This window comes from Melopsittacus undulatus, chromosome 2 (assembly GCF_012275295.1).
Source record: "Melopsittacus undulatus isolate bMelUnd1 chromosome 2, bMelUnd1.mat.Z, whole genome shotgun sequence".
In the NCBI taxonomy this organism is placed as follows: domain Eukaryota; kingdom Metazoa; phylum Chordata; class Aves; order Psittaciformes; family Psittaculidae; genus Melopsittacus; species Melopsittacus undulatus.
In genome coordinates, this window is record NC_047528.1 from 78,021,381 (window position 1) to 78,038,140 (window position 16,760).

At 41.3% G+C, this 16,760-nt stretch overlaps 1 protein-coding gene across 1 annotated transcript in view; it reads right to left on the reverse strand.

Annotated features, from left to right (window-relative positions):
- Positions 1-24: 24 nt before the first annotated feature.
- MAP3K15 (mitogen-activated protein kinase kinase kinase 15) overlaps positions 25-16,760 on the reverse strand; it is a 91,737-nt gene continuing 75,001 nt past the window's right edge. The window contains exons 17-29 of the mRNA XM_034060128.1: positions 16,044-16,174; positions 15,662-15,767; positions 13,406-13,563; positions 10,395-10,578; positions 7,776-7,953; positions 6,853-7,027; positions 4,681-4,866; positions 4,255-4,360; positions 2,837-3,047; positions 1,815-1,957; positions 1,236-1,333; positions 1,035-1,111; positions 25-534 (exon numbers count right to left, since the gene is read on the reverse strand). Of these exons, the coding sequence (XP_033916019.1) occupies positions 414-534; positions 1,035-1,111; positions 1,236-1,333; positions 1,815-1,957; positions 2,837-3,047; positions 4,255-4,360; positions 4,681-4,866; positions 6,853-7,027; positions 7,776-7,953; positions 10,395-10,578; positions 13,406-13,563; positions 15,662-15,767; positions 16,044-16,174 (1,874 nt within the window). The 3' untranslated portion in view covers positions 25-413. The remainder of the gene's footprint in view (positions 535-1,034; positions 1,112-1,235; positions 1,334-1,814; positions 1,958-2,836; positions 3,048-4,254; positions 4,361-4,680; positions 4,867-6,852; positions 7,028-7,775; positions 7,954-10,394; positions 10,579-13,405; positions 13,564-15,661; positions 15,768-16,043; positions 16,175-16,760) is intronic.

Below are 16,760 nucleotides of genomic sequence, written 5' to 3' on the forward strand. Positions count from 1 at the left end.
TCTTAAGAGTTCTGTGAAGGCAGCTTTAATACAAAAGTTTTATACAGGCATGTGGGAAAAGGTGCCATGAGCTCTAGCACATCCCCTCCCTGCTCCAACCACCAGAGCACTAACATGTTAAATATTCAGAGTTTTCACAATGCTAAAGCCAATTCAGATGTGTGGTACCCAGTCTGCAGAAAAGGTGAGGTTTTTTCCTCAGCTAATGCTTTAGGTTACAGTGATAAGCATTTGACTTCTGCATTACGCTGTCAGAAATAATTTAAGTGCATTGACACTGATTTAAAAGCTGTACTAGCCACTGTGTGTTACACTGAAGGTCAAACAAGCTACATTGCTGTGCAAAACCTGCAATGCCACTGTACAGACATGTATATATACATCTAATAATTTAAGTGGAAGGAATGCAGTTTTCATTTGTTTATTCCCATGTCATGTTCTCCTTCCAAAGCCTGAACCACCTGCACAGAAGTCTTGCCAGATGTTTTTCGGTGGTTTAATATTGCATTCCAAATTCTGCAGAGAAGACCACCCCTGTATGAAGGAGAATAGAACAGCATTAGGGGGAAATTCCTCATCTTCTTTAAAGTTAGCAAGAAGTAAAACCTAGAAATCTCAAGGCTGTACTGGTTATGACACTACAAAGGAAACATTACACAGTTCCCTGAGGTGGCAGCTAAATCTCTTCCAGGTCAGCCAGGGTCTGACTGACAGAATGATGATGAAAAGACTTGAGTCAAGGAGCAGGCACAAGTGCTGGATGCCTGCTATCCCTGTGATTACATCATCCTGAAGGGTGCAGAAATAATTCCCAACTTTGACAAATACCAAAACTCAGCCTGAAGTAGCGGAGGTGCAGTTGTTTCACTGCATCAGTTGAGGTGCAAAAAGCTTTAACAACAAACCAGAGATAAAATTTGCAGCAGTTGCCACTGACTGGTCACTGATTATTTAAACAACTGAACTTCTGAAAAAGTTTTTCACAATCTACTTCAATTACAGTCTCACCAGGGAACTAAGAAATACTTTCTTACCGCAGCTGAAGGTAGCGCAGGTCATCCTTAGTGACATCGTTCAGGACAGCACTTAGTGTATAATCTTCTTCAGCAAACTAAAAGGCAAATTTATTCCTAAATTAACATTCCCTTGTTGAAGCAAACTGGTAATACTGACTACAGTGACCTTTTTTTAAAAGGTGGGGAGGTTTTGTTTTGTTTTTTTTTTTTATTTTTTACCCTTTTAATAGCATGTGAGTCTGCTCCTTGTTGTTCCAGCCAGTTCATGAGCTCAGGTTCTGCATTCGCTTTAAAAGGTGCTGCAGACCAGTTGGAGTCTTTAACAGAAAACAAATGTAAAGGTTAATGCACCTCAAAACCAGGGCTAAAGTGTTCGTTTCAGACTACTGAAGCTTAAAACAAAGTGTCCTTTATCATAGAATGGTTTGGGTTGGAAGTGCCCTTAAAGATCATCCAGTTCCAACTCCCTGCCATGGGCAAGGACACCTTCCACTAGACCAGGTTGTTCATGCCCCGCTCAACCTGGCTTTGAACACTGTCAGGTGTGGAGTATATTCTTTGAGCAACCTGTTCCACTGTCTCACTGTACTCATAGCATGTAATGTAAATCTTCCCTCTTTCAGTTTAAAGCCATTCTCCCTTGTTCTGTCACTACCTGTCCTTGTTAAAAAATCCCTCTCCAGCTTTCCTCATAGGCCTCCTTTAGGTACTGTAAGGCTGCTCTAAGGCCTCACAGAGCTGCCTTTAGGCTGAACAACCCCAACACCCTATCCTTTAAAAAAATATATTAGTGTACACCTGTCAAAGTGTGCAGTGTCTCCTCATAACCTTCAGGTTTAAGTTTTAATCGAAGCAAGTGTAATTCCTGAGTTTTTTGCTCCAGAGATTGTCGTAAGAGGGTCTGATACTCTTTCTCCTTCTGAACGAGGTTTTCCAAAAGGCTGTTGGCATACAAGAGAGATCAAATACAGCCATACTGTCAGTCTAGCTGAAAAAAACATTTATTGCTTTTAATGACTATCAGAGGACAGAGACACTTGAGAGATACTGTCTTAAGTAGCATATTTTGTGGCTTACAGATTTTAGTTTGTTGTCTGAGACTCGCTTATCTATGGCACTTTAAGTCCTTCATCTTTGCAGAATTTGGTAAATTGCTTGTAAATTCTATTCCAACTGTTTTGCATCCTCCCTGGGCAGAGCTGCCTTTATACTGCAATCTACTGCTGAACAGTGTAAGAGTGATGTTTTACCAGGAGGGTTCTGATTACAGATTTACATCACATCCATGAAGGAGAACAAGACTGTAAGCTGTTAACACACTGGCAGCAGCCTACAAATGTAGTAACTCATGAGAAACAGGACAGGGGCTCTGCTGAACTCTGCTTGTGCTCATCAGTGGGTAGCCTGCCCTGTGGGCCAGAATGGTGCTGCTCTGGCCTTCCCTTGCAGGGACAGCTCAGAGAGCAGTGCTATGGCATGAGGTGGTGTCAAAGGAGACAAGGGAGCAGGCAGGAAACCACTCAGTTGCACAAGCATCATTGCTTACTTAACAGTAGAAATACAACATGACACTCTGCAATTAAACAATTAACTACACAGAAACAATACTTCAATACTGAAGGCTGTTGAGTTGTCTTACTGGTACTGCCAATGTATTCGGAATCCCTTTGTGTTCCTAGAAGGCCTGCTTCACCTTGGGGCAGCACTGGTAGTTGAGCAGTATTGATGTTAAGTATGTGCATGTCACTGTGGGAAGCAACATCTGAGAGTTTCTGAAAGACTGCCTGAAAATAAACCCGCAGCCTTTAGAGGAGCATTACCTTAAGGTCTCTTGTTTAAGTCTGCCCAGCTCCAGGCTAAGCTGCTGCTGAGACTCGTGGGACACCACAGAACTAAGGGTGCTGACTCCTGATGTGGTGGTGGGATCCTCAGCCCTGTTTTGTTCAGTGGGCTGGAAACTGTCCTCTGCTTCATCTCCGTCTTTTTCCCCACCTTCAGTTTCTGACGCTGGCTCAAAGTGAGCTCGAAGCTCTGGTAAAGAAAGTGGGTAAGAGAATTTCTTTGGACAGGTCTCTCTTCAGAGATGTTGCAGCTTGTTCCTGGGGGAGCTTCAGCTGAGGAAGTAGACTATTTAGACCTTGTGCTTTACTGCAATACTGAGCAGGGTAGTAGCAAAGCCTTATGCAAGCTGGACCACAGGTTCTCCAGCATCAATTCTAAAATGGGTGGCAATGTAGTAGCTTAGCTGTAGCGTACCAGTAGAGGTAGGTAGCTGTAGATTACAGCTGTAGAGGGGACAAATAAGTTTGTGATTAAATTAATAATAAGAAACTAAACGTGCTAATGAGAAACCCTTTAAATCTTGCTTTCAAAGCATCATCATTCTCCTAATCTCCTTTTGATCAACCTGGATCAAAACTGTTTACAAAGCCTTCATCTTCTCCAGGTAGTAATTCTCACCCCAGCAATCTCAGCACTTGCTGCAGGTGGCCACCCTTCCCACCAAAGAATGGCTGCCATTTTTCTTCTACAAGCAAAGTCTTAAAACATTGAGCATATCTGGCTTAAAAACAATAGCAACTTTGAACTGGAAGAGCTCACCCTCATTAAGTGCTCTCCAAACATTCTTATACTGGAAGGGGTACCCAGCACTTCAAGACTTAATTACAAAACTACTTGCAGATTTCCAGCTCACACTTAGTCCTAGATACTTCTTCATCAGTTATCCTCCTCCTCAGGTGGTGATGAATTTTCCTACTATTCATCTGAAGGCCAAGACTACATTCCTCCTTATATTAGTGCCCTCCCTTTCCTGCATCTGTTCTACAGCTCGGTAATCAGTTTTCAGAATACATAACCAAACCTGTGCAGGGTCACCCACCTTGGATATCATTACAGTGTTGTACAGAGTCATTTTCTTTCTTCCTTCGAAAGTTCCAGCTCAGACTGAATTTAATTTGCCCTCTTTGGTCACGGTTGGACCACACTGGTGATGCAGAACCAGTAGTTATCTCCTCATTATGTGCTTTTGTACCTCAAGCATAGCATTAATCCTCCTGATCAATGCTTCTTTCTGTATGACATTCTGACCCTGTGCTTTTGATGTAGTAGCACATGGGATGTAGTTAATGGCATGCTGGCAGATTAAATATCTAAACTGTTACATTTGCTGCAATTCTTTGATATGCAAACAGCCACCTTTTTTCTTTAAGGACTATTTTCAGTTGCTTTGATTTACCTGGAATAAGTATAGTGACTGCTGCTTGGACTGCACGGCGAATTATGTTATCCATTGCAAACATCCAGTGGGGCCTTATTAAGTGATTTCTTAATACTTTGTTCACCTATAAACAAATGAATAAAAGTAGTGGCAAACAACATTTGCTTATACCTGAGGAAAGAGAATCATGTTTTTCAATAGCCACATGAAGTTTTATAATCTCAACTGCCTGAGTCACTAAAACCCTCCCAACCTTTGAAAGTTTAACTAACAGTTTTGACAGTTTTAGGCTAGAGCTTTCAAACAGCGCCCAGACTGTGACATTCACCCCCTTCACAGTAGAAAGTGGAATAGGAGTGAGGAAGACTGGGGAAGCTGCAAACCCCTGAGTTGAACTCTGTCCAGGAAGATACTCTCTACCCCTGCACTGGGCATGGAACTCACCGCATCCTGAAATCCAAACAGCACCAGATGAATCTGATTGATGGAAGTGCTGTCAAAGTCCAAATCCATTTTCAGCTTGGATATGGTAGAAGCCATCACTCTCTGCTCAGGAGAGCGTATGAAGTCTCTTAAAATCCCAATAATTTGCTTGATGTGGGCTACTGAAAGTTGCAGTTCTTCAGAGCTCTGGAGAAAAGATAACAAACTTATATCATGAAAAACCCAGAGTCATTAAACATCCTTTTAGCAGCGATAGTAGTTTTAGGATTACAATTTCTGGCTTTGCCTGTGTATGCTTCACACTGACACACAGAAATCACAGAACCTTTGTTTCTGCAAAGCCTTTATTTTCTACCTTTTTCTAACAGATTTTTTTTCTTTTTTAAATAGTAATTCCTATTGAAAAAAAAAAAAAAAACCCAACCAAAACCAAAAGTCTGCTGGCACCATGGCTGTCACAAAGGGGAGAGATTCCAGACAATACCTACACATTTCTGCTACGCACTTGAGAGGGCAGCTCACCTCCATAAAAACAGCAGAGTCTGTAAAAGATGCCAATTTTTTAGATGCTATCCTTGCAATAAACTAGATTTGGTCTAATATCTAATTATGCAGACAGTTAATTTCCTTAGGCCAATAATTATGTTTACATATGTATTCATTGTAAATCAGAAAAAGATCTAAGATTACACAGTGCTGGGACTTGACTGTATTCTGTGATTTACAGTCCGCAATCCCCACAGTTAAAGTCATCCAAGTGCCTGTAAGAACAGCCACCTATATAATTAAAAGGTAAAAGGAAAAGCATTACATAAACTATGAAAAAGAAATTATTACAGCAGGGCTGTAAAACAGGTGGAGACTAACGTAGGACTTGCTGTTACTAAATAATCACAGAATCACAGACTGGTTTGGGTTGGAAGGGACCTTAAATATTGTCAAGTTCCAACCCCCCTGCTATGGCCAGGGATGCCTTCCGTTAGACCAGGTTCCTCAAAGCCCTGTCCAGCCTGGCCTTGAACACTGCCAGGGTCGGGACAGCCACAGCTTCTCTGGGCAGCCTGTGGCAGTGTCTCATCACCCTCACAGGCAAGCATTTTTTTCCTAGTATCTAAATCTCTGCTCTGTCAGCTTGAAACCATTTCCTCTTGTCCTGTCACTACGTGCCCTTGGAAATTATTGAGAGCCCTGGTTATTTCTAAGATCTCACGTATGAATTTTAGTCCTCTGTCAGACTATAAGCTATTCTGCAGTTTAAGCTTAGAGCAGAAATTTACATCAATTTGTTCCCCAACCTGAGCTTGTGGGCTTTCCTCTTGGGCCTATGGAACCTTACAAAGAGCTCCCTAGTCAGGGACAAGCTGCTCTGCACTGTAAGGGAGTCTGTGGTGGAAGCAAGTCACAGGGGAGAAACAAACCCCTGTGCTGTGCTGTGTGGAGCAGGTTGCCCATGCCAGGCTCACCCCGGGAGCAGCAGGACTCTTGGCAGCTGTGCTGCAAGTGTCTTTGTGCCCGGACCAACAGCTGGCCAGGAGTACTGCAAAAAGAATCAGCAGGGTCCCCTTCCTGTGAATGGCATCCAGGTGAAAACCCACAGCTTTGCCAAGAACAGGTATTTCCACTGTTAGAAGCAGACATTAAGAAGAAAAAGCTAAGCAATCAACTCTGTTTCTGGTGTGTGGCATTGCTTAGGTATGGGTTAAATGAACATAGGATTGCTCTTGTTATTCTTTACAGTCACTAAACCTTCCCATTCAACCCTTCCTGCTGCAGAAAATCTACCTTAGCTTTTTAAAGATTCATGGAGTATCCTTAGCACCTAGTTTATGTACGTTTCAAATTAAAAACTGTTAATCAGTTATCTATCCTTGAAGCAAATCATACCAGTTACTACCTGGTGTTCCATTTGTTCCCTGTCCTTTAAAAGTCAACAAAAACCACAACATCAAAACCACCCAACTCACCAGCCTCACAACCCCATATCAAATGGCCCAAACCTCTTCCTCAGGAAATAAACCCCAGAGCCCAGACAGTTACAGGTTTGAGAGATTAAAGGTACTGAGAAGGAACAATCCAAGCACCTTCATTTGTTAATTTCCAGAAAAGGAGTACTGCTGCCTGGCATGTCATCTTCCTTTTGACACGGGAAAAGGAGAGCTGAAGTGAAATTACCTGTGCAATACAGTCCTGCAAATTGGAAGCAACTTTATTTTGTTCTTCCTTAAGGATTTTATACAAGATTGCTCGGCGTTCACTGTCCTTCCTCAGCAGAAACAGACCAGAATCCTTGTCCTCAATGGAAGGAGAGGCGCTCCTGTCCTCTGAGGCCGAGCCCTCATCAGGTGCACTGTGTCAGCAACCAGGTGACACGAACACGAGAGAGACAGCATTAGCAACTACAGCTCTACTGGCTTCTGACTGGCTCCTAGTTTGGAAGTTAAAGCATGAGTTAAACTGCAGCAATGGATTGATCAGACTGTTAAATACTAAGTCTGAGACAGAAGATGACTCAGATCCTCAGCTGGCATAAATCCCACTGAACCCAAAAGCACGAGGCCAATTTCATCCTGCTGAGCATTGCTGAGCATGTATTAATGTTCCCCAGCACTGGTTCAGTTTTGGGGATGAAGCTGGAAAACCCTGGACTAAGATAACTGTTTAATTTTTCTGGCCCCATACTGTAACATATTCATTTGAAAGTATCATTTGGTGCTCTCTGAGCAGCAGAACTCCCTTTCTGCTTCCACATTCCCACATTTTTTCATGAATACATGGGAAGGATCAACTCTTCTAACTCTGTTAACTCCTGAATCCATATCCATCGTCAATAAGATGACTGACATTTATTCACTGAGGGGGGGAAGGAGGGAAGTCTATCAATATATGGAAACCTTCAGGAGAAAAAAATGTTGTTTATTAATTAAATATAGACAACTTTTAAGTTAGCCGATAGCTTGCCTGTGCAACTTCCTTGCTATTTTTAACATGCCTGCTTATCTAGTCATTATGTGAAAAGATTGCCCTCAGATAAAATATAATGTGAATTAAATCCACATAATCCCTCATGGGTGTCAAGCAACAAGCAAATGCTTTACCTTAGTAAATGGGAAATGGGATGCCTTGTCTGAATCTCTGAAATGGATCTCTTTGGCCTTTCGAAAAACATGTCATGCTGTACATCAGAGTCTGGCGAAACAGAGCCATGCTCGCTGCTGCTACTGCCAGCCTGTTCTCCATGAATTGGCAGGGGGAGGTATGTATTACGATTACAATCTACGAACAGACATTGTAAAACATGTAACAGAACTAGGCAGAAAATGGCAATGTGCTTAAAACAGCTGTGGTTATCTTCAGTGATATCAAGACCTCATTTTGCAAAATGGCTGAGGGAGAGGTAATCTCACTGATAGCAGTAATACAACTCAAAATCAATATATGCATAAGCAACAAAAGGTGTGAATGAGCTAGCTGCTGAACCTAAAGACAGCAAAGCAGCTAGATGCACATATGGAACACCATTTTGTTACCTGTTCTGGCATGTACACACACACATATACACACACTCTCTCCCTTGGTTCCCCTGGCCTCACAAAGTGGTACAACTGCACATACAGCTGTTTAAGAGCCTGAATCAAACCAACAGGTGACCATCAGCTGCCCCACCACAGTCATTTCTCTAAGCACAAAACATTCTGATACCCACTCTTCTCACCTCTGCCTGACTGTGTTAATGGACAAACATTTGCTCCTTCTCTAACACCTGAGGCCTCTCTTGCGTGTCCCCTTGCCCTCAGTAAGGGCTGTCTCTCAGCAACAGTCTAAAGGAAATCTCTTGTTGCTTTCCAATTCATCTTGAAAATAAGAACAAATTAAAAATAACAGATATTGAGGGTTTGCTATCATCCTGATAGCCAGTTTGCAGCTATGTGATTGGAAAGGTAAGGAAGAAGTTCTGTAACGTCAGAGTGCAGGCATCCATGCAGCTAAAATATCACAGAAGTTTTTGATGCTTGTCACTACAAATGACGTGGAGGTGGGGGAGGAAGAGAGTTTGAAGTTAAAAGCTGTTCAGAAAGCTCTGACACAGTCCATGGTACGCAACTGATGTTCAAATGGCTGAGGTCAGTCACATAAATGAAACAATGTGTGTCACTTTGTGAGAACTGGTTCAAGGCATCTCAGCAATACAGAAAACTGAAAGCTGCTGTTCCAAGAGTAAGAGTTGATATTTGCTCTGGGCTGTCTTCATTATTAGAAAGAAAAAAGGGATGGAGACAGGGAGGAAAGATGAGCACAAAGCCGAGGAAACTGGCAATGAGGGAAACAGCAGAGGGAGGAGGCAGAGTGAACTGCTGAAGGTGAGACTGTGGCAACTGCTGAGCCAGGATCTGCTTTACCCTGCCAAACTCCCTTGGAGGTGGCTGCAGCAGCCAGCACAGCTTTTTCCCAGCTCTGGCACAGCAGAGCACAGGCTCAGCTGCAGCCACATTGCCTTTCCCTTTCCTCACCCAGTAAACAATTTTCATAGCATTTGCCCACTCCACTCCTAACAAAGGTCAGACTGAGCTTGCTTCTTGCTGCAGGTCAGTGCTTAACCCTGCAGCACCTGATCCTCTGGCCATCTAAAAGTTATCCATAACCTCATCAATGAGTGGGAGAAGAAAGGAGGAGAGCAGAAGGAGGGATGGAGTACAGAAGACAGCTGCACCTCCCCTGGTGTTTGACAAAGAGCCTGTTTCTCTCAGGGCAGCTAACAAGGCAAGCTCCTTCCTTTCCAGTACTATGCAATTTTTCCTGGAAAAACATCCTCAGGCAAGGGCTGAAAAGCTACAGAGAACATTATGGCAGTTCCTGACTTCCACTGCCCTTGCTGAGGAGTGTGAACTCTCCCATTACCTCAGTGTAATTGCAGGGATTGCAGTTCTCAGTGCCCCTCAGGACAAGAGATGCCCAGTTCAGCTAGATGTCAAACTCTTTGCTAGTTCCCCTTAGAATTCCATTCAGCAATTCAGTTTGCATTGGAAGTGCTTGCATGTGTGTGTGTACACAGAGGGGAAAGAAGCAGAGAGACCAATGAGTCTGCCTATTTTTAAGTGGACAGTTCCTTCAAACAGTAATGATTTTTTTTGGCAGGTCTATATTAAGGTTTATTATCTCATCACTGAGAAAGTAGCTGATATACGGATGTAAGGGAGGAACATGCTAGGCAGATAAAATAACCCATTAAACAGCTACTTCAACAGCTCTGTGCCAAATTTCTAAGTAAGTCACATACCAAGTTTGAAAATGCCAACCTATATAGACCTGAACACCTGATAGACCTGCACTTTCAGTGCCAAATACCTACTCTATAAAACTCAGGCCTCTGAAGTAGTTCTGAATCTAAAATGTAGAATTGCATTGGAAAGGCTTCACCAACTGCCATTTCTCTAATTGTAATTTACTGTAAATGAAGCATTTATTTCTGGACAGAGGAAAAATAGGGTTGGGAGATTTCAGCAAGTAAAATGCAAAATAGGAAGACACCATATTTTGTGGGAATTATTAAATTTAAATATGTCTAATTGCAAATCACAGACACTTTCACAGTTAAGTTCCTGCTGCGGTCCTGGCAAAAGGAAATGTCCTTTGTAAAAGAGTGTGCTTAATAATTCCAATCTTTTATGTAACACTTAATGATGATGTTGACTTGGATTTGGCTGATAATTCCTTACCTGAAGGCTTGAATGCAATTCTGCTTTTCTTGCTCTTGTTTACTTGTTTCAGGAAGGAATCTCTGAGCAGGTCAGATGCTGTAACACGTTTACTAGGATCAGGTTCAAAACAGAGCAAAATAAAGGCCCTTGTTTCAGCAGACACTGATTCTGGAATTTCAGGATGAATCTTAAACATCCCAACCTGCAAGTAAAATACAAATAGAAATTATTTATGCTAAACAACTACGCATAGACCATGGGCCAAAGCTCTCTTATAGTATAATCTCTCACATTGCCTCTGATGCTTGGAAAGGGAGTGATCCAGGTACCCACGCAAAGCAGCGAAGTGTCAACAAGCTTCTAATCCTGTTTTATTTCGTTACAAACATGGCATGAAGATCCATGTGGACACATATGTCAACGTGTGGATGCATCCAACCATCCACCTTCAGACAGTCTCAGCATCTGGACATTATCTTCACCAAGTGCTTCAAATGCTGCTTCTGCCATTCACAAATCCCTCCAGTTATTTCCTAGGCTTCCCATCACACCTACCCAGTACTGTGTGTCTCAGTTGTGACTCTTCCAGCACATTTGTTCTCAGCAACAGGGACAACTTCCTCCTCTAGCACTGACTGCCTGGGGCCTGCACCTGTCCTGCTCCTGCCACTGCCAAATTTCCTGTATGAATGCTCATAATGACCTTTCCAGACCTCATCACCACTCCCGGCACAGGGCCAGATGTCTTCCCTTGCCTTTCAGTGTTATTTAACTGAAAACCACATGATGTCCCAAGGTTTAACAACACCCCCCTCTCCCCCCTCTTTCTTTAAGCAATGAAAAAACGTGATTCTACAGGTTGCTCACTAGTGATTTTTCCAGCTCCTTCACTACTTTCTTAATCTCTGATGCCAATCTGTCATAAATCTTTGCAAGTGAGAATTGCATAACATGTGTGCACTGTATGGTATGTAGCTGGCAAGGTTAGGGCTTGTAGCCTCAGCATTGTTACATAAAAGAGGCTCTGGAGAGCCAGGCAGAATATGGACAGCCACAAGGGAGACAGTAGCCCAGAAGTTAAAGTGTCAGCTGCTTTTAAATAATCTCATTATACAGCTGCATTAACACACTGTGGCACCATTAGGCACTCACAATAGTGGTTCAACTTCAAGGCAAGCTGAAGAAAAAAGTGCTGAGCAGTCGTGCTACTGTTTGAATATTCTTCTATAAGCAGAATATAAAATACTAATAATGCATTAAGGCCTTCCAAACCATGGCTCTGAGCACATTTAAAACTAGTATTTTCTGCATGTAACATTTTTAATACATGCAGCTTGTTGACCTCTACAATTAAATTGATGTATTTAGCAATAAATAAAAAAATAAATAAATAGATGTCACATCCTGTTGGCAGGGTACAACATCTATACATTTACCATGTTCAATGCAGCATCTCTACCTGATCTGTAGAACCGCATGTGGATTTTGGACAGTGCTATATAAATGGGGGTGTAGTTTCACCACTGCAAAACATCAGCCCAGCAAGTGTTTTGCTTTGGAGTAAAGACAGACACCTGCTTGCTGTGCTCTGACAACTGCTCTTGACATGCCTGTCTCCATGGTCAGCCTGATCCTTTCATGCTGGGTCAGGCTCACACAGCCAGTTTCAGCTGCGGCAGTGGCACAAGCTGGTAGCACATTGGTGCCAGGTTATACCCTTACGCATGAAACAAAACCCAGGACCAAGAAATTTGAATACATGTCTCTGATCTTATCTTCATCTCTGTGGCTCTAGGAGAATAAGTTTTTTTTTATAATCATCCAGAAACTCTGTGACAACATTACTTTATCTCCATTGAATGTCATTTGTTTGCACTCCTTTCACAAAGAACCAGATGCACACATACAATGCTCATAGATTAAATATTACACAACATACACTCAGACAGAAATTATTTCCAGTCCTTGTTTCACCCTTATTTTTCTCAGCCCCTTTTCTCTGCTTCCTCCAACTCTTTGGCCATTTGCAATTTCTATAGCGACTGCACAGCCAAACTTAGACCTTCCCCTCTCCTCACCTGCCCTGTGCATGACAGAGTGCGCACGTGTGGAGGTGGTGACCTCAAAAATTTCAATATCCCAAGTTTTCAGGCTTCTGTGCTTTTACATGCTTGCCCAGTCAGCCTGCTTCATTCCTGGCTTCAAACATAGCTTCCAGCTTGCTTACTTTTATTACACAGCAAAAAGAAATCACAGTTTGCAATTTATGGTGCCCAGTAAAAGGCAGTTCCAAGCAGGTACCAGGAGAGCACTGAAGCAGAAAACAAAAACAAATGCTGACAATTGCACATTAGCACAGTCTGCAATAACAGTGATAAAAACTCAGCCACATCCTTGAAGAAAGAAGGGCAAGAGATGTATTTTTAAAAATGCCAGTTCTGAAACTTCAGAACACAACTCTGTGGCACGGAAGTGCTCATGGGCAGGATGTAGGGACACACACAGTCCTGCCAGAGCTTACCTCATGAGCCTGCATGGAGCATTGTGAGCACCCAGAACTGAACCAGTGCTCCCTGTCAGCTCAATAAACTGCTGAAAAGTAACACGTATAACTCACTGAACAGTTCACTGTGTCAACTGTGTGCCAGGTGTGTAAGGTGAAAAGGCATCTGCCAGAAGACGTAAAGGAACAGTAATAACTTGGTTGTCATTATGAGAGAGTTTGCTGCCAAGACGAATATAATAAACCAAGAGCGGGAGATGACAGAAGTAAGAGGGTAGAGAATATTAGTTTTCATGTCTTTACTCATTTTTCAGATTGCTGCTCTGAGTCATGTTCTATTTCCCCTAGAGCAATACAGCTGAGTGCAGAGAGGGATAATTCAGTGAGTTAAGAACACAGATCAGACAGGTTTTGTGCAAGCTAACCTATGTAACGAAAGGTTACTGCCAATTAAGTTAATATTAAAAAATAAAGTCAGTATTTGATAATTTAGAAAGTCTATAGCAAAAAAAAAAGCTGTACTTACTTTAAACATTGCTGCTTGAGGCTCCCCTAGTTCATGAAATGGAGGTTTACCTGTTGCCATTTCAATAATGGTGCAACCTAGTGACCAGATATCTGCTGGTGCACCATATCCTCGTGGCCCTTTATCGATGATTTCTGGAGCCATGTACTGCAAGGTTCCTGGTAAGGTCAAAAGGAATAGTCAAGTGTTATAGTTTTCAGTCTTATTAAAAAAAATTAACACACCACTAAGCAAGACAAAAATTGCCAAATGCAACCTGCAGAGCCAAAATATTTTATTTCCCCTTTCAGAGCTAAAACTTACATATTAACATCTTTTCTATAAACTATCTCACCTCCCTTTCTAATACAAGGCTTCAAACTGCTGAAAGTATATTCATCACATAATCCAAATGCTTCTTCAGAATGTAAAATTATATCGATTTTTGCAGAGACTAAATTGTAAAGATTATGCATGTAAAAGGTGATGAAAACCTGCAAATTATAAATAGTCTGTACTGTTTTCTCCGTATGAATTCCTACCGGCTCTAACATTCTTAAACTCTTTTTCTTAAGAGTGCAGTAAAATTACACTATTGTAAAGCTGTGAATTACTAAGTAAAGGACATCTGGTGAAGATAAAAGAGATTACATATTACTATGATCATTAAATGTGACTGCTGTAGAACAAAAGTTCAAGCCACAGCTTTGCCCTCAGGCTGTGTGTCTTGAATGGAGGTGGATAACATTTAAAGCACTAGAAGCCTGATACTTCAAATAATGTGATTGTATTGCATAAAGCCTAAAATACAGAGTTTATGTACTGAGTTAAGGAACAAAGCAAATAGCAAGAGATCTTTTAAAACTATCTGGGCTATAGGTACCAGCTTACTGATTTTAAATCCAAAATGAGAACTTAAGTAAAATATTCTCATGGTAAATTCCATCTCTGAAGCACAAGCAGGGCTGCAAATGTGAATGAGAACAAAGAAGGAGGACACAAGGAAAGATGTACCTCTTCTTATTACAGTATGGTGACTTTAATTCAGATACCATTTCTCCATATACTATCTCTTATAACAACTAGTTATTGTCATCTGTCTTCCACACAGGACTAATGGCTATTTCTGTGTACTATTTACTTAAACTACAGGCCAGTATGAGGCTTGTGATTTTTGATATAAGCACATGACCATATAAAAAGAGAAGTCATCATGTTATCTGTATCTCCACTGATAAAAGGGTTGAGTAATTATGTGACCATATATTCATTTTTCAATGTGGAGTTTTAGCTGTTACACAGCAAATTCTGTTTTCCTGGAATACTGCAAGTTTTTACCACCTTGTTGTATATTAAAGCTTTTCTGCAACATACCAGCCCAATATTTTCATGTCTACTGTTCTGTTTACTGCTGATAACACCAAGGTAGCCATTTGATTTGGTTTTATATTTAATGCCTCAAAACTGAAAATATTTTTGTGTTTGGTTTTCTGCACTTGCAGACATACTTCAAGACATACTCAGGCATACATGATTTACTAATATCAAGATTAATAGATGAAAAAGTTTATATATCCCAGCAACTTTTGTTTCCAGATATAATTGCAACAAATCAATTGCTACTTAACGGAAGACACTTAGAAGAAAAACTATTACCCCATCACACTTAAGAAGCTTTTTGAAAGAAAAGGAGTAAAATGGAAGAAATTACAGAAGGAAAGAAAGGGAAAAGTAAAGGGAGAGGAAAAGGGAAAGGGAAAAGGAAAGAGAAAGAGAAAGGGAAAGGGAAAGGGAAAGGGAAAGGGAAAGGGAAAGGGAAAGAGAAAGAGAAGGAGAAAGAGAAAGGGAAAGGAAAAGGGAAAGGGAAAGGGAAACAGAAAGAAGGGAAAAGGAAAAGGAAAGGGAAAGGGGAAGGGGAAGGGAAAGGGAAAGGGAAAGGGAAAGAGAAAGAAAGAGAAAGAGAAAGAGAAAGAGAAAGAGAAAGAGAAGAGAAAGAGAAGAGAAAGAGAAAGAGAAAGAGAAAGAGAAAGAGAAAGAGAAAGAGAAAGAGAAAGAGAAAGAGAAAGAGAAAGAGAAAGAGAAAGAGAAAGAGAAAGGGAAAGGGAAAGGGAAAGGGAAAGGGAAAGCAAGCCTGTGTTTATAGTGATTACACTCCCAGTCATTCTTTCCTGAAAATAGAGACCTAATTGTGTTTTCATCACAAATCCAAAGAGCCTTGTGGCTCCAACTCTAAATCTATCATCAAACACCATATAAACTCTGCTAAATTACTCTTACCTGTAAATGTTTCGGTGCATGGGCTGATTCCTGCCAGCCGTTTGGAAGTACCAAAATCAGATATCTTCACCACGCCGCTATAGGTGTTCACCAAAACATTATCCCCCTGTGGTTTGGATAAGAGAGAGAAGGAGGGGAGACAGATGAGTATAGATTCCAAATCCTAATCACAATACTCCTTCAAGTTGGTGGTTATTGTAATGCACCTTTCTACAAGGGGATTTTCCTGGAACACCAGGGAGAAGAGGCTGTTTTATTCTTTCCTTTTGTTTTAAGCTTCTATGAAATACTACTAAAATTTTTACTTCAGGTTAGAGCAAAACTAACTGAAGTAAATAAGATAAAAAGCAAATCAAACAAGACATGCTGAAGGAAACTTTACCTTTATATCTCTGTGTACAATCTGGTTCTCATGCAGGTACTTAAGGCCTTCCAGAATCTGCTTGGTGTAAAATTTAATTGTAGGTTCTTTCATTGGGCCCCATTTAGATCTTAGGAGAGCTGAGAGACTGCCTACAAGAGTTAAGAAGAAAGTATCAAAATAGCAAAATCTCCAATTAGCACAAAACATTGAAGTCTGGATTAAGCCTTTGCTCAATATCCTCATACAAGAGAAATGCAGTACCTATAATTAAGCCAAATTATTCCTAGATCCCTCAAAGCACATAATTTGCTGCTGGTTTAGACTGGTTATTTCTTTCTTGCCAGCTCAGCTTCCAACTCCATGACAGGAATAAATGTTAACAACAGAGCTGGATGCATCTCCGTTACTTAGTCAAAAAACTTTTGAGACTAGGACTAGCAACCATTTAGCCATTTAATGAGATGGAAGCTAAAGATAACACTGTATGATGTTACCCATTATAATATGTGTCATGTGTTTCATGAGCCACATGCATGGGCAAAGAGCAGCTGATTTACTTGGGGTGGGGAGGGGAGAAATAAAAAGGCAAGAATCTTTTCCTTTCAAATACGGGATTAACTTTTGGAAATATTCAGAGAGAGAATAAAGCAAGCTCCTGAAAGAAACCAAGTAGTGGATGTTCAGGGTTGGAGACAGGCAATCTACACCTCCTCTACTTCTAATGTACTTAATCTT